This window comes from Dothidotthia symphoricarpi (genome assembly GCF_010015815.1).
Source record: "Dothidotthia symphoricarpi CBS 119687 unplaced genomic scaffold P153scaffold_17, whole genome shotgun sequence".
In the NCBI taxonomy this organism is placed as follows: Eukaryota; Fungi; Ascomycota; class Dothideomycetes; order Pleosporales; family Dothidotthiaceae; genus Dothidotthia; species Dothidotthia symphoricarpi.
In genome coordinates, this window is record NW_022985024.1 from 981417 (window position 1) to 1008215 (window position 26799).

Below are 26799 nucleotides of genomic sequence, written 5' to 3' on the forward strand. Positions count from 1 at the left end.
CAATTTGATTGCCCGAGCACTCATGTGAAATACTATATAAAAATGGAGGAGCATCAGCGCGCCACAACCAAGGCCGAAGGTCAGGGGTCGAAATGCGGGGAAGTCTTGGACGCCTTTTGATGCCAGAAGAGGTTTAGTGGATACGCGGTACTTCATATCGACCCGGAGTTTCGGGGCAATTGATAGTCGAACCTTTGGAATAACACATGCTCCGCAAAATCTCTCCTCCGAACCTGCTACGTCATCAGCCCTCATAGTCCTTGCGGAGCTTGTTTGTTCGTTGGTTCATCCACCAAGCCATGTCTAGTATGATCAAGTCGCCGATCACGCCGTATCTCTGAGGAGCATGGCGGAAATGTTTCCTCTTAGGGACGACAACACAGATCTTTATATCTGGAGCATGCGTGTCAACTTTTGAGACTTTCGCTGGTTGTTCGATCAAACTTTTCAGATCATGCAAACGTTTCTTATTTTAGTCTCCTCTTACGCTTCGTGCTTGGCTGCTGCTGCGCGATCAAACTTCACCGAGGTTCAGGCAGCACTCAACAGCATCAGCATAATAAATGTAGATGACGTCCGTGGCAACCTCTACTTGCCCGCTGGCTCGGATGGTTCGAACGTAACTTGGTCTAGTAGCTCGCCGTCTATCATATCGCCTGATGGTATCGTACACCGAGAGTCTATCGATGTCATAGTCACACTCACGGCGACGGTTGAAAATGATGGATCAACTGGAAATCGTACGTTCACCGCCAATGTACGACAAGCGGTTATACTCGACCCACTCGAAGGGTACGCATTCTTCTACTTCACAGGAAACGATATAGCTGGCGAGAAGATCTACTTGGCCGGCAGCGAAGGCAACAACGCACTAAGCTGGTCGCAGCTGAATGGTGGCCAGCCCATTTTAACCTCAACACAAGGCACGAAAGGACTGCGTGACCCATTCATCATTCGATCACCTGAAGGAGACACCTTCTACTTGCTAGCGACTGACCTTTCCATTGGATCTGGCACTTCTTGGGGTGATTCTGTGCGCACCGGCAGTCTATATTTGGAGATATGGGAATCCAACGACCTCGACACTTGGTCACAACAACGCCATGTCAAGGTTTCTCCATCCACCGCTGGCAACACATGGGCGCCAGAGGCCTACTACGATACGACCATTGGATCATATCTGGTATTCTGGGCGTCTTCGATCTACGCTGAAAATGACACCAACCATACCGGATCAACATACCACCGGATGCTCTACGTTACGACACGCGACTTTGTAACCTTCAGTGATCCCGTTGTATGGCAGGACGCGGGGATGTCGCGCATCGATTCGACCGTCATTGAAGAGAACGGCACATTCTACCGCTTTACCAAGGACGAAGGCGCCTCAGGTACAGGCTGCGCTGATATTATCCAGGAGCGTTCAACATCGCTTCTTGCCACTCTTCCGTCATGGGCCCAGGTCGCTGCATGTATCGGGAAAAACGCAGGCACACGTGCAGTTGAGGGACCAACGGTCTTCAAAGCAAACACCGGAGATGTCAACGGCGAGAAATTCTACCTCTTTGTGGATGAGTATGGTGGCCGTGGATATATTCCGCTCGAGACGGCTGACATCGCGCACCCGAACTGGCAAGTGTCGAGTTCGTATACGCTTCCGACAAGCCCGCGCCACGGCACCGTACTTCCAGTGACTGCTAAAGAACTCGCCTCTCTGAAAGCGTCATACGTGTCAACGAGACGAAGAAACACTCGTAGGGCTAGCGTCCTTGCAAGGGACAGCCCCGTGCTTCCAGGTCTATACGCAGACCCAAACATTGCCATCTTCGGCCAAACCTACTACATCTACCCGACGACCGATGGCTTCTCGGAATGGGGCGGTCAAGTATTCTACGTCTGGAAATCGCCAGATCTTGTTACATGGACGCGATCTGTCGAACCAATACTGACTCTCAACGGCACTGATGGCAACGTCCCATGGGCATCCGGCAACGCTTGGGCTCCAACGATCATCGAGAGGGGTCGCAAGTTCTATTTCTACTTCAGCGGCCATAATCCGACATATAACCGCAAAACCATCGGCGTCGCTGTGGCAGACTCGCCGGAAGGTCCCTTCACCGCACAACCCACTGCTATGATCCTGAACAACGAGAACGTCACAACTGGTCAGGCGATCGATTCAGCAGCATTCCGAGACCCGACAACGGGGAAATACTACCTGTTCTGGGGTAATGGCAGCCCGCCTCTATACGCAGAGTTAGCGGATGACATGGTTTCCCTAAAGAATGGAACTATCACTGCGATCAGTGGACTGACAAACTTCCGCGAAGGCATCTTCGTCAACTTCCGTGCCGGTCTGTTCCACCTCACATATTCCATCGACGACACAAGGTCTGAGAACTACCGCGTGGGTTATGCGACGTCTGAGAGCGTCGCGGGGCCGTGGACGTACCGCGGCGTTATCCTGCAGAAAAATACAGCGCAGGGGATACTTGGTACAGGACATAGCTCTATTGTCAATGTGCCTGGGACGGATGATTGGTATATCGCGTACCACCGATTTGAGATTCCAGGAGGAAATGGTACAAACCGTGAGACTACGGTTGACAGGTTGTATTTTGATGGCGCGACTGGGCTTATTGTGCCTGTTGGGCCAACGCTTAGCAGTGTGGGGCCGCAGATTATCACGGTGCAATAGGAGGGAAGAGAGAGTTGCTGTTGGGTTGAAGAGATTTTGTGATTCGTAGAGGACTCACTATGAAGGAATATATTGAAATACAGAAGGTTAAGATGAGCTTATCTTTATAAATGGTATCAACTAAATGGAGAAAAGGTAAGTGGTACAATACTAAAAACCCGAATTCGTACTTTCCATGACCCTAATCACATCAAGGTAAATAAGAAAATGGTATTCCTTAAGAGAAAGGACCAGTAAGCCTATTTTCTGTTCACCCCGTACAAATGCGTCTTAGTGCTTGTGTGTAAGGACTTGTGCAGATGCGAACTCGACTTTTAGGACAAACGCCTTAATCCCTTTATGTGACGCTGATTATCCTGTACGTGTCACCAGATAGACATGTTAAGATGATAGTAGGAGTAAAAACACACTTTGATAGGTAGCTACGAAGTGTCGCTACTTCTCTATGTGGCGCGCTTACGTCATCGAGCGTCATCGAATCGAGTACACGTTGTGGACAAGTAATCCTCTGATGTTACTACCTAATTGCATCGACCATATGTCTCCTGGGAGCGAGTCTAACAGCCTTCGAGACTCGACGCCATCTTGAGGGCTGCATTTTTGCAGACGACAATTTGCCTGAAAATAGGCTGCGCCTCCCCACAGCCTGGGGCACAGCCTGGGGCACAGCCTTGTTAGACGCGACAGCATTTAACCCCAAGCACGTCCTAGAACTAGTTGCAAAATCATGAACACCTCTCCTCTTGATTTGTCTACGCTTATGAAGACAACACATTCTTGCCGCACCTTCCTCTGCGGCAATAGACTTAGTTCCCCAACCCCTCCACTCTATGATGACAACTTTTTCAGAACCGGATATTGCGATCAACCAGTTTGAACATGACCCTCTTCCCGATCCCAAAGCATATTTTCGATTACTGGAAATCCAACAGGCTGGTCTGGGCGAACACGCTGTCTGCCAGCTGACGACATGGCTGATTGAGGACGCACCTCCGTACACGGCAATATCGTACACTTGGGGCGATTCCACTTCGACAACTACCGTTTCGATCAATGGTGCGCAGATGCCAGTCCGAGCGAATTGTGAATACGTCTTACGACAAGCGTACGCATCGAAAACCAGTTTATACTATTGGATAGACGCCATCTGCATCGATCAAACTGGAAATCACGAGAAGAACCACCAAGTCGCCATGATGGGCCAGTTATACAAACGAGCAGCGCACGTTCTTGCATGTATTGGACCTCATGCGGACGATAGCGAGTTTCTCATGAATGTTCTTCGCCGGAAATTTAAGTTCTTCGCCAAAATTTATTCTCATACGCGACACGAGTCCAGCATATTTTTGGAAACCTGGACAAAGAAAGGACGGCCAATACTGTACAAGAAGAAGTCTGTTGAACTGCATTGTCTAGTGACTATGAAGTCCGCAGCGCGAGTAAGGTTGGTCAATGCCTTCATAGCCATCATGGGACGACCTTATTTCTCACGTGTATGGATATTGCAAGAGCTCTATTCGGGTCACGGTCGCATTTCAGTCTGTTGTGGAATAGACCGTCAGCCTCTGAACCACTTCCTGGCGATATCACTCTTGTACCGCATCTGGAGCTTCGATCCATATGCGGTACTCGGGAGGTTTGATGAGAAAATTCTAGCCATCGCTGGTGGATTTCGCAAGTATGTAGCACGATGGAACGTATGTGAGCCATTGTTCAAGGATTTCGTGCAGACTTTCCCGGAACAAGAGGGCCTTTTGCTAGGTACTGGATCCGACCCTTTGCCTTGCAATCTGAAGTATGCGTTGCCAGCGATGTTAAGCTTTCAGTGTCAGGATCTGCGGGACAAGATTTATGGATTGTTGGCAATGATAGACTGGCAGAACGAGCCTGTTCCGTTCCCGGATTATGAAAAGGACAATTTCACGCTTGCGATCGAAATTCTTCGCATATTGCATACGCGCGAAGATCACTATGCCGATAGGATACAGGGGTTTACACTTCCTTACAGTGCCTATAACTTACTTTTACTTTTCGAACTAGACCACACGCAACCTACGATGCATGAGGCAAATGAAAATCGACGTAAGTCTCAACCTATCCATCGCGAATTATCTGTACGGCACGAACAGCCACGACAGGCAGATGTCTCATGGTTTGGAATACGATTACTCCCAAACTGCTCGTCGAGCAAGGACAAAGAAGCCAACCGGCTTTACCTCATCCACGATGCCGATGAGCCATATGTTCAGCTTGTCGACTCACAAGGGAACGTCATCACACATGCCCCGAAGGAAGTACATGAAGGCGACTTGTATCTAACGACGTATATAAAGAATTACTATCGTTTAGGAGTATTGCCAAGGTTGAAATCGCACGGCTTAGCAGGTCTTATAGTTCGACACTCATGCAGCAATCGATACACGATCGTGGGACTAACGATGCCTGTAAACCCGATGCCTAACTTTAAACGACGGCAGTGGCTCGAAATTTGGCATCCCTTCAGGGTCTGGTGGAATCCAGAGGATCTCCTCATGCTTCAGTGGCGGTCCATGAATTCGCAATTTTGGGGTCAGAACATGGAGGAGTGGTTTGATTACCGCGTCTGTGCGACGGTCAACTCGTCGATCGTGATGGGTCCGGTGCCTGACGAGCTGATGCCTAATACGGAAGAAGAGCTTGAAGAGCCTGGTTGGAGTTCGATGCAGGACTGAATCCTCATCACAAGTCTAGCGCTGCCTCTCAACATGAAATACCCCAGGAATACAGGAAGACGTGCAAACTTCCATAGTTCAGTCCTAGCGCTGCAATCGAGCAGGTTTCTACGATGAATTTTCCACTTTGCGAGGGATATCGTCATTTGTACAGCAGGGCATTGGTTGTCGAAGCAAGGAATACTCGGTGTCGAAATGTCGATGCGCGAGCTTATTTCCCGAAAGTCTGGTTTAGGTAATGGAGAATCTTGGTACGCAACGGGGAAGAGAAACGGGCCGATACCAATCGGCGTTTTTTATGTGTGGTGCCGCGCGTTAAAGATGTGGGAATCGTTGTAACGACATTTGACAGATGTTTTCGTACTGGGTTTATGGTGAGCTTGTCGGCGCTGGCAGTCATTTGGTGTGGAGTGGCAATGGGTTTCTTTGTTGTGCAATTTGTGCATGCTTTTCTCGCATTGACGAAGATTGCAAGTCGATGCAGACGGCTGAGGATTTTCTGCTATGTTAGATACAAGTTGAATTATAAGTAGTTGAGACCCAGACAAATCTGGACAATAATCTGCGTGAGACTAGCTTGCAATAGAAGCTGAGTCGATCAAGTTTGGTGTTCCAGGGCTGCGGCTGAGTGTGGAGAAGTCGGGGAAGCCACACAACATGGCGATGACATTTGTGCCACGACTAGCGATATCTGAGCAGATTGTGAATTGGAGAGTGAAGCGACAGTTGGAGAGACGACGTTAAGACGGATGGATAGAAGGGCCGAGCCTGATTATCACGGATGGGCCAGGAACAGGTTAGCATGTCTCATGTTTGCAGGGGGGCGGTGTTCCAGGAGCGTAGCTAATCCAAGACCAAATAATTCACTGCAGCCCCCAGCCCCCAAGCAAAGCACACTACTACCTAATCTCACAACCTCACAATACCACCCACCCACACCGCTGCCACTACCGCCGACTGTTCATGCCCACTGCCACGACGACGACACGCCTATTTCTATAATCCTCTCGCGACGCTGCTGCTCCCTTGGACGCGCTGTTGCGACGTGCATGCTTGTGAAACACCCGCGACAACTCCGCATTGTCTCCCGTCCGTCAGCTGCCCTCCCTCTCCCAAAGAACGAACAGTCCACGCACACACGACCTGAGCATTCCCGCTACGACCACACGCATACACGCAAACATCTTCTACCGCAGCCGTCCTCTACACACCGCCCTGAGCTGCCATCGTATAGCGCCCGGCCTTGCGCTGGCCAGCCCTGGCACTGATTGCGCTACTCTCGTGCTTGGCCGTCACTCGACAACGACACAGTCTGCGGACACTGGATGCGCACCTGGACATGAGAAACAATGACGCGACCGCAAATAATTAGAGCAGGTACGACTTCGAGTGTGAGTATGTTGTGGCAGGAGCGAGTGCTGATGTCAGCGTGCAGATACCCACGACTTGCAGGCCAAATCGTCGCCCACGGCCAAAGACCATTCCTTACAGCCCGCGCACCCGGCGCCCCTCGGCATCGGCCCCGCAGCACCGCATCAAGAGGCTGCCCTGCGACACGTCGACCAGGAGCGCTCCACAGAAGAGGCCAATTTACAAAATGCGTGGAGTCAGGCTGGAAGCAACCTGCGCGCGGACCCCGGCTCTGACGATGAGGGGGCTGTGACACAAACCACCAACGGCCAGCACCATGAAGAGCACGCTATACGTCTTGAAGGCGACGATGGGGAGATGCAGGATGCCGACACCGACGACGATATGGACGACGACATGAGGGATCAAATATCGAGCTCGCCCTCGATCGACGATGGTGGGTCATCTTTACCTTGTTATCCCGCGACCTGGCCCGCGCGAAGAGAGTCTCTGACTCCGCAATCTTCGCCGCTGCAGCCAACAGTCGCTTCTTCTTCCCCCTTCACTACAACGCCCATTCATTTTCCCATTTCTTTCGCCGACGCCGGGAGACCGTCTCGTGTCTCACCGTCCGGCTTGGAATCTATTTCCCAATCTCCTACTCCGTCATCCCCAACTCTCATCTCATTTCCATTCTCTCAGCACAATCAGTCATTGGAGCATCATGGTGGTGAGTATCCCGGGACAGAGACCGCCAATGGACTGCCGACCAAGACTGGCCAGATCGATGAGATAGTTCCGCCGGCCAGAGAACCGAGCCCAAGGACGATGGAACTGAAGCGAGTAGAGCGCCGACTAGAGCTCATGCGCGACGATTCGCAGGCATCAATCTTGTCCGAGTACGACGAAGAACAGGTCAAAAGTATGCTGAAGCCAATGCCCAAGCCTCCCAGCAGCGCAGTGGACGACTCAGCCTTGGCATCCGTTGCACTGGCTCCTCGAACAACCAATGGCACCCCTCCTCCGCAGGCTAAGCACACCGAGGACGAAGAAGATTCCTGGACGACTGACAGCGACGCAGACTCCTGGGACGAGGACATGGACCACACCGACGATGATGCATCCAATGACGTCTCTTTTTCTGATGATTCCCGATTTATCGACTCAGGTTGGGGAGGCGAGTGCTTACGAGAAACAGAGGACATCGACTTCGAATTCGTCTACGCCCTGCACACGTTTGTTGCGACTGTAGAAGGTCAGGCAAATGCAACGAAGGGTGACACAATGGTACTCCTTGACGACAGCAATAGCTACTGGTGGCTAGTACGCGTTGTCAAGGATAGCAGTATTGGTACGTGATGAGTCTCTTCATACGGGACTTTGCTAATGCATAGACTAGGCTATTTACCCGCAGAACATATCGAAACCCCTACAGAACGACTTGCACGCCTGAACAAGCACAGAAATATTGACCTTTCTGCGACGATGCTTGGTGATACCGCGATATCGTCGAAGAACCCGCTTAAGAAGGCCATGCGACGACGTAACGCCAAGACTGTGCAATTCGCACCGCCCACATACGTCGAAGCGTCAGATTACGACGACTATTCGTCTGATGATGACGGTGACGGTGAACTGTTTGGCGGTCCGGAACCCAAACAAATACAACAACAGGCCGCCGAGTCGGAGGAAGATGATGGTCTGAAGGTGCAGCCGCTGAAACTGGGCGGTGGAAAGAAAGACCCAAGGCCAGACGATGATTCGAGGTCTTCGACCGATTCGATGAAGAAGGAAAGAGCAAGTGACGAGGGCTCTGACCGTCCGTTGGATCCTAAAGTTTCCCGAAATGGTACGCTACGTAACACAGACTCATTCTTCAGAGACGAGAACACCGAGACACGGAAAATCACGCTTACACCGAATTTGCTACGCGACGATTCAAGTACCTCTACAACAGGCTCTCGCGAGCGCGGGCCCAGCCTGGAAAGCTTGGAGAAGAATGGCTTTGCGGACAAGGCCAGGGACGATAAAAAGAAGAAAGAGAAGAAATCGGGCATGCTGAGCGGACTGTTCAAGCGCAAGGACAAGAAGACCAAATCGGACTCGGTCGACAGCGATATCGAGAAGCAGCTGGAGGAAATAGACCGGACCTCGCCCCAACCGAAACCTTCAGAGGAATCCACGGAACGACCATCACCCGAGCGAGTCGCACCTACCCCTTCAAGACAGTCTAGTAAAACCAAACTGCAAAAAGCCCATAGGCATCGAGACGGCTCTCCCATCAAGACCAAGGGAATTTTGAAGACGGATAGTCCGATGGAAGCACCGGATTCGGACATGATGATGGATGACCCTGCTGATGGACAAAATACTCAGCAAACATCGACTATGCGCTTGGTGTCGCCGGATCAAGATTCACTCAGAAAGCCGTCTGTGGACGAGCGTGTGCTTTCACCTGACCACCGCTCGGCGCAGAATAACGCGGGCTCGAAGAATCTCTTTTCCGCGAACCAGCCGCAACAGAACAGTAATGTTGGGCCCGTGCTAGTTCAGACAGCAAAACAACGTGTCCGATTAGACGACTTCGACTCGGACGACAGCAGTGATCCGTTTGCAGACCCAGAAGCACAGAACAAGCTCGCTCGTACTGAAACCGCCGAGTCCGCAGGCCGTCTCTCTGAATCTCCAGTTCATATTTCGTATCCCGACAATCAAGAGAAAGCCCATGTCCAGGACGGCGAGCGGGATAGAGATCCTCGGCAACCCCCCGGTCTGTCCATTGATACGTCGAGTCAGGAAACTAGTTCTCCTGTTTCGACACCCACACCCGATGACAGTCCGACAAAATCTCACCCTGACAAACTCTCCATCTCGACGAGCATCACGAGAGGCGCGTCGCCGCACCTCGCCCCGATTGACGAAAACTCCATCTCGATGGGCAACTCGCCTCAACTGTCCTCGGAAAGCACGATGCTCCCCGCGTGGTCGGATGCTTGTCTAAGAAACTATCTCGACGACGGGAGTGAGATCCGCGACATGCTCGTCGTCATCTACGACACAACGGGTGTAGAGCCCGTGGGCAAAGAACACCCCTTCATGAGGAGCTTCCTCGCCGACGAAGAAAAGCGACTAGGTGCTCTAAGCGGAGAGCTCGACGGCCTACTCAGCGGATTAATGGGTCGAGGGCGGAAGACCGGCAGCGTAGGGAGGGAGGGCAGTAGTGCCAGTGCGCGGAGCGGGCGGTAGTACGGCCCCAGCCCTGCTGCCCTGTACGATGCTTCTGAGTTGCGCGCGTTGTGCCTTTTCGTAATCGTTTTTTCTCTTTTTGGGCGACTGGCAATACCCTAGGGGCCTACTTCTACTCCTTTTTCGGCGTTTTTCGTGACGATTTGGCTGCTGCCTCAGGTATTCAATCAAGAGGGGTGGGTCAAGATGGCATGGGATGGGCTAATGTGGTATGATTTTCGCGACACACGTTCGCGGATATGCTTTGCTTTTGGGCGGATTCGCAGGGTATGTGTGGTGGTTGTGGTAGTGGTATTGGTGCCTGGTTGTACCGTACTGTATCATATCGTGTTTTGGGCTCTTCTTTTCTTCTTCTTATTCGTTACATGGTATGCCAGCCCTGCTAGGGGGGCGGGTTCTTTTCAAACGTATATGTTAGTCGTGCGGTTTAGTGCTCGTACGCTTGGTAATACATGGATCTCTTGGTTTCAGTATGCTCTTTTGAATGTATGTGAATGTGGGAAGACTTTGTGCTGTGTTTTGGATGCTGTCTTCTGACTTGGCGTAGTCTTGAAGGAAGAGTAGCTGAGTGATAACAGGGTGGGGAAGAGTGCGTTAATAATAAAGGATATTTCAGCCATTACTCGGCCCTAACAGCTCGCTAGAGCTCAAAGTTTAAGAACTTAGCTATACTACGCACAGCCTACCTACCTTAACAATAATTATAACCTTAATAATTTTACTTAATAATATATTTAACCTTATATAAATTTTTATAATAGCTATATTTTTATTAATTTACTATAATTTTAAAATAGGTAATAATTATATAGGCTAATTTAGTAATTCTTTATATATATTAAAATTAGAAACTTACCTAAATATACTATTAATATTTAAATTATTTTATAAGCTTAAGCTACTATCTACTATATAAAAGTATTATATTAGTTATATTATAGTTTTTTATACTAGCTATATTTTTTAAGTTTCTTTTTTAACTATTATTTTAAAAATACTCTTTTTTAAATTTAGTATATAGCCTTTATTAATCTTTAAATTAGCTAAAATTAAGAAAATAATTTAAAGCTTTTATTAATAGTATAATATATATAAGTTCTTTTTATACTTAAACTTAAGCTTAAGTTAAGTAGTATTTAGCTTATTAGTATTTACTTAGATATTTATAAATTAAGTTACTATTAATATATTTATAATAAACTTAAAGTAAGTATAAAACTACTTATAGTAAATAAAGAATAATACTAAGTAGGTAAAGAACTTTTTAAATAAATATTTAATATAACTTATAAATAATTATACTGTATAGTATAACTATTTAAACTATATATTTTTTTATAAGTAGTACTATATAAGGTAAAGTATTATAAGTATAAAGTATTAACTATTTTAGTAAGCCTATACTATTATTTAGCTTACTACTATCTTTTTTTTATTAATAGTATATTCTTTATATACTCTTTAATTATTACCTAGTACTTATTTATATAAATAGAACTTTTTTTAATATTAATTATTTAATACTTATACTAGCAGTACTTTTTATAAGTATACTTAATAGCTTTAATAGCTAGTAGCTTATACTTAAAGCCTTTTATAGTATATACTAAAGTACCTAATTCTTTTAAATAGTATATAATAGGCGTAATAATAGTAAAGTAAAAGTACTAGTATAATAAGTACTTAACTATAAGGTACTATTATTTTATTTATTAAATAGTATAAAGCTTAATTTAAAAAAGTAATAGTAGTAAAGTTTTTTAGGTAAGTTAATTTAAAATATTACTAAGCTTAACTAGTAACTAAATTAGTTAAGTATATACTTATAAGGGCACTGTAAATAGGTAATTAAGATATAGGATAAATAGGTATTTATTAAGAGATTAGATAAATCCTTAGGGTATAAGCTCTAGGGATTTATAAGTACTATATACTAGAGCTCTAAGGGCCTTACGCCCTTAGCCTAGAGGTCTACTAAAGGTAGGCTAACAGGAGCTTAGATAGAAATACCTATAATAAAGCTCTCCTCCTTCTTATAGTTTATTCTAAACTGCTAGAATTTTTAGAGTAGATAAATAGGTATTTAATTTACATAGTTACCTTAATTAAACTCTATAAAAACCTCCTATAAAGAGAAAATAGTTTAGGAGAAATTTAGTACTAAATTATTTAAGTTTTCCCTAGGCTAGTCCTTAGATCTAGCCTAGGGGCCTACTGCACTAGGCCTATATTCTTATTACTAAGTCTTTATAACTTTAGTAAGCGTAGCCTAGTTTATTATAGGTAACTACTAGGCCTCTATAGAGGGTCCTATTTACTATTATCCCTAGATTATAATTCTTAGGAGTATAGTTATACTTACTATATATTATTATTAGTAACTTTACGTTTATAAGTTTTACCTTATTAAGTACCTATTAACTATATAGATAGTTTATTAGGCTTTATTACTTCTCTAGCCCTATTCTAGAAGCTTTATAATACGTAATTATATAAAGTAAGGGCTTAATATAAAGTTTACTTATAATAATTTATTATTTACTTACTCTATTATTATAGTTAGTATTTACGCTAACTTATATAATTATTTATAGACTAGCGTTATTCTTATAAGGTATATTACTAGTAGCCTCCTTAAAGGTTTATCCTATATAGGTAGCGCTTACTTTAATATTAGTACCTATTACACTCTCTATAGAGTTTATAACTATAGTTTTCCTATAAAAGTCTATTAGCTCTCTATAAGTAGTCTACTAGGTATAGTTCTAGTATCTTAAGCAGCGTTTATTATTTATTTATATTATAATAACTTTTTACAGTTATTAGTATATATAAAGTAAGGTAAAGTAGTATAGTATTACAGTAGTCCTAGAGGGCCTATACGCGTATACTAGATAGGTATAAAATACCTACGTATTACCTTATAACTCTAATATTACTATAATAACCTTCTTCTTATTAACTTACTATACTTCTGCCTTCCTATATTAGTAATATACTTCTGCCTAAGTAGATCTACTAGCTCTCTACTAGTATAGCCCCTTAGCCTACCCTTACTTACTTTTAGTATATAGGCTGTATTAACTTTTTTACTACTACCTCCTAAAAGCACCTTCTTAATAGTACTATTATATTATTTTTTAAGCTATAGTAGAGTAATAAGCTGTACTATAAATATAAGGCTAGTTAAGGTATCTATAGTAGTTATTCTAATACTAAGACTAGAGGTTATACTAAGGTAAGTTTTCTATTCTATTCTATTTATGCCTTATCTATTACTAACTCTAATAGATCCTACCTAAGTTCTATTATACTATTAACGTCCTTAACTACTACCTTAAGTACGCCTTATATAAAACTTAAGAGTTTACTAGCTTTATATCTACTATTAACTCTAATATACTCTTTACAGATAACTAGGTATAGGCTAACTAGGTAAATACTTACGCCTATACTAAGGCTTATTATAAGAGTTTTCTTAAGTATAATTATACTAAGTATTATACTATTACTAATAGTAGTCTCTCTACTATAGCTTTTAGTTAGGCTTATTAAGTTTCTACTTAGTATAACTTAGAGTAATATAAGGTTAGTCTACTATTATTTTAGTATCTTCCTATTACTAATCTATTCTAGTTAGGTCTTAGTACTACTAGCCTATATTATTTTAATAATATTATTATTTATGCTCCTATAGAGGCTTACTTCTTACGTAATAGTACTTTTAAGAATATTAACTAGTACTTCTACTACTATAGCACTAATATTTCTAATACTAAGGAGGAGGAGATCTTATTCTTACTATTACCCTAGAAGTATCTTTATTTAGTAGCTTCTTATACTTCTAGTTAGAAGATAGCTAGTAGTACTTCTAGGAAGGCTTCTACTACTAGTTCCTTTAGTTCTCTAATAGCTAAGTATAACTCTAGTAGTATTAGTTCTAACTCTATAGTATTCTAATAGGTAACTATAAAAGTTTTCTTAGTAGATATATATTTTAGTTTCTTTAAATAGTATAAGAAATAATAATTATAATTTTCTATCTTTACTAAGGCCTATATTATTCTATATTAGTTTATAATTTTAGTTTTAGAAGTAATTACTATACTATAGCTCTAGCTTTCTTTTCTTTCTTTCTTTTAGACGTTCTTTCTAGGACGTCCTTATTTCTACCTTAGTAGATTATTAACTTCTAAATCTAGTAGGGCCTCTACCTTCTACCTATATCCCTTAGGTAACCTATAGGTACCCTAAGATATATCTTATAAGTTTACTAGATAGTCTTAAAGGATCTTATTACAGTAATTAAGATTCTTAAGTAGTTTCTAGATAGTATTTTTATTAGACTAACCTAGCTACTTTACTCTATACTCCTACTCTTAGGTAGTAGTATTATAGTATTCTATAATTCCTTTAACCTTATACCTATCTTTAGGTAGAGTATCCTTTAGAAGTTATATAGGCCCTAGCTAGAAGCCTTTTTTAGTAAGGAGTTCCTGCTATAGTTTAAGTAATAATATATTAAATACTAGATATATACGCTTTATAGAGGGTAGTAGTGCTAGTTTATAAACTAATTTCCTAATACACTTTATAATTATAAAGGGCCTAAGGTACCTAGTATTAAATTTCTTTAAAGGCTACCTAGTAGTAATATTTTTTACTTAGAGAAGTACCTGCTTACCTTTAATATAGTATTTCTTAGAGTACTTAGTATTATTCTATTTTATTATACCCTTTTAGGTATACTTAAGGCTCTACTTTACTCCTTCCTATATTTCTTACTATTAAGTAAGTTTTCTAGTAACTTACTAGCAGAGCTCTAGCGCCTTTATATTCTTATCTTAGACTTTAGGAGGTTACCTTAACTAGTACTTATCTAGAATTCTATTAAAGCCTTTTAGGTTTAACCTAAATACTACCTTAATAGGGTATTCTCTATATATAGAGTACGCTTTAGAGTTATATATATATTTAGTATATAGTAATAATAGGACCTAGTTATCCTGCTTATAGTTTATATAGATACGTAGGTATATTTTAAGCTCCTAGTTTAGCCTTTTAGTCTAACTATTAGTCTAGGAGTAGAATACTGTACTTAGGTAATAGTTAATTTTAAGGTAGTAATATATATTTAACTAGAATTAACTAGTAAATACTAAGCTATAATCTAATAGTAAGGTATCTAAGGGTCCTTATTTTAAGAATACTTATTTAAGGAGTAGTTTAGCTACTCTCTAAGATAAGATTATTTTAGTTATAGAGAGGTAGCAGATATACTTACTAAACCTATCTACTAATACTAGAATTAAATTATATATATTCCTTAGGTTATCTTTTAACTTAGGTAAGTTAGTAATAAAGTCTAAGAAGTAATATTACTATACTATATTAGGTATAAAGAGAGGTACTAGTATCTCCTATAGCTTATACTATTAAATCTTATTTAACTAGTAAGCAGTATACCTTTTAATATATTTATAGATATCTAGTTTAAGGTATAGCTAGTAATACTTCCTTATAAGGAGATCTCTAGTCTTTTTAACTCTATAGTAACTTTCTATAAAATTATTATAGTTCCTTATAAGTATATTTTAGCATAGAGTAATATTATTAGGAATCTATACTTTCCTACTTCTACGTAGGATACTACTAGGGTTAACTTTCTATAAGGTAGTACCTTTAATTACTCTACTGTTTCTCTATATTACTAGCGCTTTATTTATAGGATAGGCCTTATTCTATTCTTAAACCTATCTAATAAAATTAGAGAGCTATTCTAGAATTTCTAGTATATAAGCATTTTCCCCTTATATAGCTTTATTTATAAGGTGTATAGAAGCTAGGACCTAATTATTAAGCTTATAGTCTAATACTATAGCTATATTAAAGTCCTACTCCTAAGCTTTAAATAATTTAGATTAACCCTAACTATTATAGCCTATAGAAGGGCTATTAAGAGCTAAGGGTAGTATACTACTAGTAGCTAAACTACTGTTAGGAAATTCCTATTTAGAGACTATTTTAGAGGGTTAACAGAGCTATACTAGCCTACTCCTAGAGTAGTCTTCTACTAAAATTACCTAATTAATTAGTTAAGCCTTAGACTTTTAAAGGGTCTATATTTAAAGCTTCTATTAAAGTATAAGTAATATTATATTATAAAGTGCCTATTATTCTCTAACTATAAGGCTCTATATATAGTTAGGGTATCTTAAGGGACTATTAGCTAGGTTCTTTAGTCCTAGCTTATATTTAACTTTAAAGTTAAATTAAGCTAGCTCTTCTACCTAATATACTTATTTAAGAGAGAGTTCCTTTATAGTTATAAAGTACTAAAGGTTATTATAATTAGAGAGGACTTAGATTATTAATAGAGTATATTTAAGGTAGTATTTCTACTGCCTAAATAATTCTATAATTACAGAAAGCTCCTTATTATATATATACTATTAAATTAATAGGCTAGTAAACTTATAGCTCTAGAACACTACTAGCTTCTAATAAAGGTTAGTTACTAGCTTAGATGTTTAGGGCTAAAGTAAGATTACTACTATAGTAAAGTCTAATATATTAGTTAAGACTATTACTAGCTTTACTAGATTAAAGTGCTAGAGTATAGGGGCTTCTATAAACTTTAATTAGATAGAGAGGAAGGCCTTATAAACCTTATTAGGCTAACTCTATAGTTAATACTATTTTATTAGACCCTTTTAAGTTTTCTTTAGGTTTTTCTTCCCTTTCCTATCTGCGCTAGCTTCTATAGGGGCTAGTGCTAAAGACTAAGTAGCTATTATATAGTCTACTAGTAGGCGTATAATACTAAAGTAGTTATAGATAAATCTTCTATAGAAGTTTATAAAACCTAAGAATACTTAAATATTCTTATATTCCTTAGGCTTTAGCTACTCTCTAATAGTTTATACCCTTACTAGGTCTATAACTATACTACTAGGAGTAACTATAAAGCCTAGGAACTCTATAGATTTTATTAAAAAGACGTATTTACTTACTTTATAGTATAAGCCCTACTTAATAAGCCTATTAAGGATCTCCTTAACGTAAGCATTATAATCTTTCTTATTCTTAGAGTAAATTAAGATATTATTTAGATACACTACGTAGGTATAATCTACTAGGCTACCTAAGGCTTTATAGATATAGGATTAGAACATTACTAGCGCGTTTACTAATTTAAAGGGTATAACTAAGTACTTAAAATAGCTATACCTTATTTTAAAGGCTATCTTCTACTTATTACCCTCTCTAATCTATAGTCTATAATAGGCTTTACAGAGGTTAAGCTTAAAGAAGATAGCTACCTTTAATAATTAATCTAATATCTTACTTATAAGTAGGATAGAGTATTAATTCTTAATTATAACTTTATTTAGTCTATAATAGTTTATATAAAGTCTTATTATCTTATTAGCTTTTAGTATAAAGAGAATTAGAGCACTTATAGGTAATTTACTAGGATAGATTTATCCCTTCTCCTAGGCTATATTAAGGTAGTCCTATAAGATTTCTAGCTTATAGCTAGAGAGGTTATAGATAGAGAGATTTAGGACCTTAGTCCCTAGCTCTAAGTTAATAGAGTAATTATACTCCTTATTAGGTTAAAGTATACCTACTTAATATTTACTAAATATAAGCTACTTATAGTATAGCTTCTTTAGTATAAATTTTAATTTATTTAGATTAGGTATATTATCTTTAACTACTAGATATAAAGTATTTATCTTAACGTTATTAGTTAGGATATAGGCTACGCCTAAAGGCAGTCTAGCCTAATTAGGGTTCTTATTATATATACTAGTAACTATTTAATAGGCTACTATTTCTAGTAGCTAGGCTAAGTCTAGATAGTTCTATACGCAGTAGTAAAGATAATTAATAATCTCTAAGGACTTATTCTTTAACTAAAGAATTCCCTTTTAGTAATAGTACTCTATATCTTAAACTATATCCCCTTCTAGTTACACTCTACCTATAGGCATAGGTATTCTAGAGTCTTTCTATAGGAGTTCCTTACGTAGGGCTTCCTAGCTACTAGGTAGAAGCTTATACGCTAGATTACTAGAGTAGAGGATATATACTCTTTCCCCTAAACTTATATTATCTAGTAGTTATTCTATAGAGAGTAACTAAATTCTATTAGTATTATCTACCTACTATTTAAACTTACCTATTAAGAAGTAGATCTTTAGATCTACTTCTTACAGCTAAGAGTACCCTAGTATAAGGTTATAACCTATAAAGTTTACTGCCTAGAATATTTAAGAGCTTACTTCTTTAGCAGTTCCTCTTACATTACTATATAAAAGTATAAGTTTATATAGTTTAAGAATATTTAAATAGTTACTATTAATAAAGCTTACTACTAGCTTCTAATAAAATAAACTATAAAGAAGATTCCTCTCCTTAACTATATATTAGTTAATAATATTAATCTCTGTACCTAAGTTATATAGTGCGCAGAAGAGTATTATAGACCTATTAGACCCTTACAGGATTATAGTAACTTTAATATAGGTTTATTTCCCTTTTAACTCTAGCCTTAGCTATAATTAGGAAAGATTTATAATTAGGGTTTCTCTTTTCCTAGGCCTTAGCTCTTTAAGTCTTAAGGTTAGTTAGTATTAGTTTTTTAATTTAGTTTCTGCTAACTTTTCTCCTTATTATCTTAATTATTACTAGTATTTACTACTTACCTACTGCCCTAGTTCTAGGCCTAGAGTAGGGCACTAGTAGATTAGTCTTAGTACTATCTTAAGGGTTTAGAGTTATATCTTTTCTTATAGCTACCTTAAGTTAGGAAGGTAGCTATTTATTTAGGCTTTATAGAGTTTAATAGTTTTAACTCTATCTTTATACTTATAGCAGTCTCTGCGTTATAGAGAGCCTACTTAAACTCTAACTATTTAGTAATAGTTTCTAATACTCTATTATACTAAATCTCTTATTAGTAAGCCTTAGAGGCCTTTACCTATACTAAGGAGATCTTTAACTTATTATCTATACTACTATCTATAAGCTTAAAGAAGCTTTAATAGAGTAAAGATTCCCTATAGTTTAGGTATAGTAAGAATATATTAACTAAGTTATTAGTACACTACTTAAAGTTCTAAAACTTTAAGTAGTTTTTATACTATATAAGGACTAGGTCTTATACTAGCTTCTACTTCTCTACGTAAACGTTAGCCTAGGTATAGATTACCTCCTTATTAATCTTTTATTAGATTAATTCTTAGTATACTCTATATTAGATAGTACCTATTACCTAGTAAGTTCTAGTTATAGAGTCCTCTAGTACCTAGGTGTACTTAAATACTATATCTATATCCTTAACCTACTAATCTACTTATTAGGAGGTAGGGATATAGGATTCTATACCTAATTTAAGCTTAAGGTTTACTATATTAAGTACCCTAATTAGCCTTCCTACTATATTAGATACTAACTAGAAAGGCTCTACTAAGGTAGTAGAGTATCCTAGGCCTAAGTACTATAAGGTAACTTAGAGGTATCTTTTTAGAATTATAATATATTCTAGGCTAGTACCTTAAAGTTATTCTTCTAGAAGCCTATCTAAGATTAATTAAATATACTACTTACTACTTAGTAGGGCTGCTTACGTATAGACCTTTAGGAGTAATTCCTAAGAAGTTTATAAAATACTAAACTAGTAGATTACTCCTAAAACTCTATTAATACTACTTTCTAGCTATATTTTAGGGGAAAGTATATAGCTTATTTTCTTAATTAAGGGTTATCTTAAGGGGCTCTTATATATTTCCTTAAGTAGCTAGTTCTTTATTAGGAAGTAAGTTACTTCCTACTTAGAGATTTCTTCTTCTTTATCTAGGCTCTCTACGTCCTTAATATAGGCAGCTAGGCCTTACTCTAGAGCTAGGTTACTTTTAGTTTTAGATAAGGATACTATTAGGCCCTCCTTAGGTATAACGTTTTGTTCTCTTTAAGGAGGCATTATTTTTCTATTAAAGAAAATAGCTCCTATTTATCTTAAATTAACTGCTCTTTCTAAGGAGGAGTATAAAGGATTTAAATTATAAGGGCACTGTAAACAGGTAATTAAGATATAGAATAAATAAGTATTTATTAAGAAATTAGATAAATCCTTAGAGTATAAGCCCTAGGGATTTATAAGTACTATATACTAGAGCTCTAAGGGCCTTACGCCCTTAGCCTAGAGGTCTACTAAAGGTAGGCCGACAGGAGCTTAGATAGAAATACCTATAACAATACTTATTTATTTATTTTATAAGTATTTAGCTTACTTAAAGTTAGCTTTAATTTAATATTTAAAAATATTAACTTAAGTATAATAAAGTAGTTATAAGTAATAGACTTAATTTTAAACTTTTTTTTTAATACTATTTATATTTTTATATTACTTAAGCTATACTGTTACTATATTAGAATCTTATAAATAAAGCTTTATTTACTTTTATTTACTTTATACTATTTTTATTATATATATTATATACTTTATACCTACTATTATAGCTAGAAAATCTACGTTATTAATATTAGTAATACTACTATAGGTAGTATAGTTAAGTACTTTACTATAGTACTATTTAAAAAGTTAAAAATAGCCTATATTAAGTAGCTAAAAAATATATATTATATATAAAAAAAGTATATATAGTAAAATTTTATAAGTAGTAGCGTATTTAGTAAACTTATAAGTATAGTAAAAGCTATAACTATTAAAAAAAGAAAGTAGCTATTTACTTTACTAGTATTAGTATATTATATTATTAAAAAACTAAAGCTATTAAAGAGCTATATTATTATTATTATAATTACTTTTAGTAATAATAATAAAGTACTTATTAAGTAAGTTTTATATTTAGTACTTAAGTAGTATTATAGCTTTAATATCTATTATTAGCTTTATTATATTTTTAGTAGCTAATACAGCTTTTATAAAAGTAATAAGCTTATAATTATTAAAGTAAAAACTAATAACCTTTTTATAAATATATATACAAATATATTTATTCTTAATAATAATAATATAGTAGCTAGTTTTATTTATATTTTATATATTATTAAGAATAATAGCTTTACTATTTATAACTATATATAATAGGCTTAGGCTTTGCCTATACCTTAGTCTTAGCTTAGTAGGACTAGAGGGATATATATATATATATAGGATTCTTCTCTACTTCTTAGAGAATATAATACTATTATTAATACTTATTATAGCTTAACTCTAAGGCTAGTTTATAATATTTATATTCTCTCTTCTAAAAAATACCCTCTTATAAGAAATAAGATAGATAGTATTACTTAGAATTACTCTTTCTCTACTAATAATATTATAATATAGAATATCTAGAATAGACTTTAGGAATTATAAAAGTAATAGAAAAAAAATTAAGCTATAATAGCTATATTATAATAATAGCTAAAGAATTTATAAAACCTTTATATTACTATTTTAGGACCTTAACTAACCTTTCTAGGTAAGGCTCTAGTATTAGTATTTATACTACTAACTCTAGAACTCTTTTAAAATAAGGCTAGTAAAAGTATAAACTAATAAATACTCTAGTAAAAGCTACTTTTTATAAAAGAACTCTTTTTAGGTAATAAGATATACTTTAAAGTATAAAAAGTTACTATTATATATAAGCTATATACTAATAGTAAGTTTATTAGAAACTTATAAGACTAGTTTATATTTATCTAAGCTAACTTTAGTACTATTATTTAAAAGAAGGTTATAGTATACTATAAAGCTAAAAGTAAGAATAAACTATAAAACTTTATATATTTTATAAAATATCTTAAGTTCTACTATAGTAATAATTATAGTAAAGAATAAGCCTAGGCTAAACTTAAGAAGATTTACTAAAAAAAAGTAAAACTATTTTTTAAGTTCTTTATTTAGTTTAAGTAACTTTTAATATAAAGTAGTAGTAGTAGCTAAGACTATAAGTAGAAGCTTAGTAAAATATAGTAAGCCTTAAATAGTAATATATAGATAATAGCACTTTATTAAGAAGTTTTATATATAAACTATAATCTTACTATTAAAAAATATAAAGTAATTATAGTAGATATTAAAACTATAGCTATTAAAGTATAGATATAATTAACTTTATAAAAACTAGCCCTACTAAAGTAAGATTAAAATAGTAATATCTAAATAATCTATATTAAAGTAGTAAAAACTAGAAATAATATAGACTAGTAAGTTCTATATAGTTAGAATACTAAAGTAAGACTAAAATAAGCTAATTAAGTTCCTAAAAATCTTTTTTACTAATATAAAGCTATAGGCTTATATATATAAGAATAAAAAGAGTAAATACTATCTTTAAAATTATACTAATATTATATCTACTAAGTTAGTAAGAATTTATATAGTATAGTTTCTTTAGGTAGATAAGTATTTAAGAAACTAAAGGCCTTTAATTAAAACCTTAATTAGAGGCTTTATAGAGATACTATAGTAGAGAAGTAGCAACTTAATTAAAAAAAAAAAAAATTATAGTAGATATTAGTAATTAAATAAATAAGTTACTTTTTTTAATACTTCCTTTTCTTAAGTATACTAAATATATAAGAGTATTAGTTAACTTAAGGTATAAGTATTTTAAGGTAATTAATAAGAGAGTTATAAAAAAGATAAGGCTAGAGCTAGTAGATATTTTACTATAAGTATTATAATAGGTAGTAGGCCTACTTTTTAATACTTAAATTACTTAGTTAGCTATTCTAAACTATAACTTAACTAGCTAGTTAAAGTATATAGTAGCCTATATAGTACTAGGCCTAGTATATAATATAATTTAAGGAAAACTATAGATAAGATAAGAATAGGTTATATTAGATATAGCTTAAAACTAGTTAGTAATTAGATAGGTAGGTAATATAACTATTAAGAAATATAGTAGTAGGCCTTAGGTATTTTTAAAGAATTATATAGAGTTTAGAAAAATAAAAGACTTAATTTATAAAAGTATAGTATTAAAGGTAGTACTAACTTAGATCTACTTCTTTAGCCTATAAAATATAACTTATACTATTAATACTATAAGAATAAAGTAAAGTACTATAGAATTAGATAGAACTATAATACTAATACTACTTCTAAAACTAATAGACTTTATAAACCTCTTTAATAAAAATAAGGTATTAAAACTACCTTTATATAAAGGCTAGCTAGATTATTATATATAACTTTAATAAGATAAAGATAGATAGAAACTAGAATTACTATAAAGTCTACTATACTTTATATTATATAACTAGTTACTAGAACTTTATAAATAAGTAATAGAACTTATAAATAAAAGATAAATTTAGGTAAGCTTATTCTTTATAAAAGTACTTATACTACTTATTAAGAAACTATTAAAAGAATAGAGGCTATATATTAACTACTAAAAGCTAAATAAGATTATAGCTTTAGACTAATACTTACTTCCTCTAATAAAGAAGACCTTATAGATACTAATAGGTACTTACTAGTTTATAAAAGTAGATATATAAGTAGCTTTTTATAGACTTTATATAACTAAAGAAGATAAGGCCCTTATAGTATTTTAAATAAGGTTTAAACTTTTTAAGTAGATAGTTTACTTTATAAAACTATCTAAGGCGTTAGTATTATTTTAATAGTATATTAATAGAGTGCTAAAGGAAATACTTAGTAGTATATTAATAGTATACCTTAATAATATACTAGTATATTTCTTAGAGTTTTAAAAAGACTATATAAAAAAGATATACTAGGTTTTAACTCTAATAAAGAAGGTAGAACTAAGCCTTAATATTAAGAAATATATATTTATAGTTAAAGAGGTAAAATACCTTAGCTATATAATTAAGGTAGAAAAAGTAGTTTAACTAGACCTAAAGAAGTTATAAGCTATTTAAGAATAAAAACTATAATTAAATATTTAAAAAGTAAGAAGTTTTTTAGAATTTACTAACTTTTATAAAGATTTTATTCTAAAGTTCTTTAAAGTTATAGCCCTACTAAACTAATTAATAAAAAAGAATATACTCTTTTAGTAGTAAAAGAAAAAGAAATAATTATTTTTATCTCTTAAAATAGTATTTATATTAGGCCTAATTCTAGTATAATAGAACTTAGTATAAGAAATAGTAGTAAAGCTAGACTATTTAGGAATTACTCTTAGAAGTTACTTATTATAAAAGGTTAAAAAAGTATTATACTTAGTAGTATACTACTTAGTAGCCTTAATAGTAGAGTAAAAAGTCTATACTATTTATAATAAGAAGCTTATAGCTATAGTAAAATATCTTAAAGTATAGTTATTAAAACTTTAAAGTATATATTAACTATTTATAATTCTAATAGACTATAAAAACCTTAAATACTTTATTACTAAAAGAAAACTTAGTAAGTAGTAATACTACTAGGCTAAAATACTTTTAAAGTTTAGCTTTTACTTAAAGTTCTACCTGGGCTAACTAGTATTATAACCTAATATACTAAGTTACTATAAATAAAATAAGAAGCTAAAGTAAAGATAATAATTATATATAATAATACTATTAAGTATAGCTATACTTAAAACTACTTAGATAGAATATTTTATAGTAGTACTATAAGAAACTTAGGTATTTATAGATATATATATATAAAAGTTAGAAGAGATAGTAGTAGTAGAAGACCTATAATATAAAATCTAGCTAAGTATTATTTAGTAAAAAATATAAAAGTTCTTATAAAAAGCTAAAACAGTATAGTAAATTAGAAATTACTTAATTAGTACCTATAAAATACTACTTTAGTATAAAGTAATATAGCTACTATCTTAGAAACTTCTTATAATAATAATAATTTAATATAGGTATAATATAGAACTTAGTAGCTATTTTAGTAAGAATATAATATTTTAGATTCTAAGGTATAACTATTATTAGAATAGTGTTACGGGTATTTCTATCTAAGCTTCTGTTAGCCTACCTTTAGTAAACCTTTAGGCTAAGGGCACAAGGCCCTTAAAGCTCTAGTATATAGTACTTATAAATCCCTAGAGCTTATACCCTAAGAATTTATCTAATCTCTTAATAAATACTTATTTATCCTATATTTTAATTACCTGTTTATAGTACTTTTATAATTTAAATTCTTTATACTTCTTCTTAGAAAGAGCAGTTAATTTAAGATAAATAGAAGCTATTTTCTTTAATAGAAAAATAATGCCTCTTTAAAGAGAACAAAACATTACGCCTAAGAAAGGCCTAATAGTATCTTTATTTAGGACTAAAAGTAACCTAGCCCTAGAGTAAAGCCTAGCTACCTATATTAAAGATATAAAGAGCCTAAATAAAAAAGAAAAAATCTTTAAGTAGAAAGTAACTTACTTCCTAATAAAGAACTAGCTACTTAAGGAAATATATAAGAGCTCCTTAAAATAACTCTTAATTAAGAAAATAAGCTACGCACTTTTCTCTAAAATATAGCTAAGAAGTAGTATTAATAGAGTTCTAAAAGTAATCTACTAGTTTAGTGTTTTATAACTTTCTTAAAAATTACTTTTAAAAGTTTATATATAAGTAGCTCTACTAAGTAGTAAGTAGTATATTTAATTAATCTTAAATAGGCTTCTAAAAGAATAACTTTAAGGTACTAGCCTAGAATATATTATAATTCTAAAAAGATACCTCTAAGTTACCTTATAGTACTTAGGCCTAGGACATTTTATTACCTTAGTAGAGCCTTTCTAGTTAGTATCTAACGCAGTAGAAAGGCTAATTAGAGTACTTAATATAGTAAACTCTAAGCCTAAATTAGGTATAGAATCCTATATCTCTACCTTCTAATAAGTAGATTAGTAGGTTAAAGATATAGATATAGTATTTAAGTATACCTAAGTACTAAAGAACTCTATAACTAGAACCTACTAAGTAATAGGTACTATCTAATATAAAGTATACTAAGAATTAATCTAATAAAAGATTAATAAAAAAGTAATTTATACCTAGGCTAATATTTATATAAAGGAGTAGAAGCTAGTATAAGACCTAGTCTTTACGTAGTATAAAAACTACTTAAAGTTTTAGAACTTTAAGTAGTATACTAATAACTTAGTTAATATATTCTTACTATACCTAAACTATAGAGAATTTCTACTTTATTAAAGCTTCTTTAAGCTTATAAATAGTAGTATAAATAAGAAGTTAAAGATCTTCTTAGTATAAGTAAAGGCTCCTAAAGCTTACTAATAAAAGATTTAGTATAATAGAGTATTAGTAACTATTACTAAATAATTAAAGTTTAAGTAAGCTCTCTATAATATAAAGACTACTATAGGTATAAAGATAAAGTTAAAACTATTAGACTTTATAAAGCTTAAATAAATAGCTACCTCTTTAACTTAAAGTAGCTATAAGAAAAGATATAACTCTAAACTCTTAAGATAGTACTAAAACTAATCTACTAGTACTCTGCCTTAGGCCTAGAACTAAAGTAGTAAGTAAGTAGTAAATACTAGTAATAATTAAGATAATAAGAAAAGGAGTTAGTAGAAACTAAATTAAAAAACTAATACTAACTAACTTTAAAACTTAAAGAGCTAAGGCCTAGAAGAAGAAAAGCCCTAATTATAAATCTTTTCTAATTATAGCTAGGGCTAGAGTTAAAAGAGAAATAAACCTATATTAAAGTTACTATAATTCTATAAGGGTTTAATAGGTCTATAATACTTCTTTACGTACTATATAACTTAGGTATAGAGATTAACATTATTAACTAATATATAGTTAAGGAGAGAA

General features: G+C 35.2%; 5 protein-coding genes across 5 annotated transcripts; all 5 read left to right on the plus strand.

Annotated features, from left to right (window-relative positions):
* Window positions 1-355: 355 nt before the first annotated feature.
* P153DRAFT_322780 (glycoside hydrolase family 43 protein) lies at window positions 356-2834 on the plus strand. Its single transcript, XM_033665186.1, has one exon. It carries the CDS (start codon window positions 455-457, stop codon window positions 2696-2698), a length of 2244 nt encoding a protein of 747 aa, XP_033521053.1. The 5' UTR covers window positions 356-454; the 3' UTR covers window positions 2699-2834.
* A 697-nt stretch (window positions 2835-3531) lies between these two features.
* Window positions 3532-3942, plus strand: P153DRAFT_297996 (HET-domain-containing protein; the record flags this gene model as incomplete). The annotated part of the gene is made up of 1 exon (XM_033664198.1): window positions 3532-3942. A coding segment is annotated over one exon (411 nt), but the record flags the coding sequence as incomplete, so codon positions are not given.
* A 2041-nt stretch (window positions 3943-5983) lies between these two features.
* Window positions 5984-6816, plus strand: P153DRAFT_81963 (uncharacterized protein). The gene has a single exon (XM_033673427.1). The coding sequence runs from the start codon at window positions 6159-6161 to the stop codon at window positions 6675-6677; it is 519 nt and encodes a 172-aa protein (XP_033521055.1). The 5' UTR covers window positions 5984-6158; the 3' UTR covers window positions 6678-6816.
* On the plus strand, window positions 6306-10474 carry P153DRAFT_369334 (uncharacterized protein). The gene is made up of 4 exons (XM_033668738.1): window positions 6306-6786; window positions 6845-7216; window positions 7958-8110; window positions 8159-10474. Exons 1-4 carry the CDS (start codon window positions 6759-6761, stop codon window positions 10003-10005), a joined length of 2400 nt encoding a protein of 799 aa, XP_033521056.1. The 5' UTR covers window positions 6306-6758; the 3' UTR covers window positions 10006-10474.
* On the plus strand, window positions 10099-10585 carry P153DRAFT_81839 (uncharacterized protein). The gene has a single exon (XM_033673425.1). It carries the CDS (start codon window positions 10192-10194, stop codon window positions 10540-10542), a length of 351 nt encoding a protein of 116 aa, XP_033521057.1. The 5' UTR covers window positions 10099-10191; the 3' UTR covers window positions 10543-10585.
* The last annotated feature ends 16214 nt before the right edge of the window (window positions 10586-26799 follow it).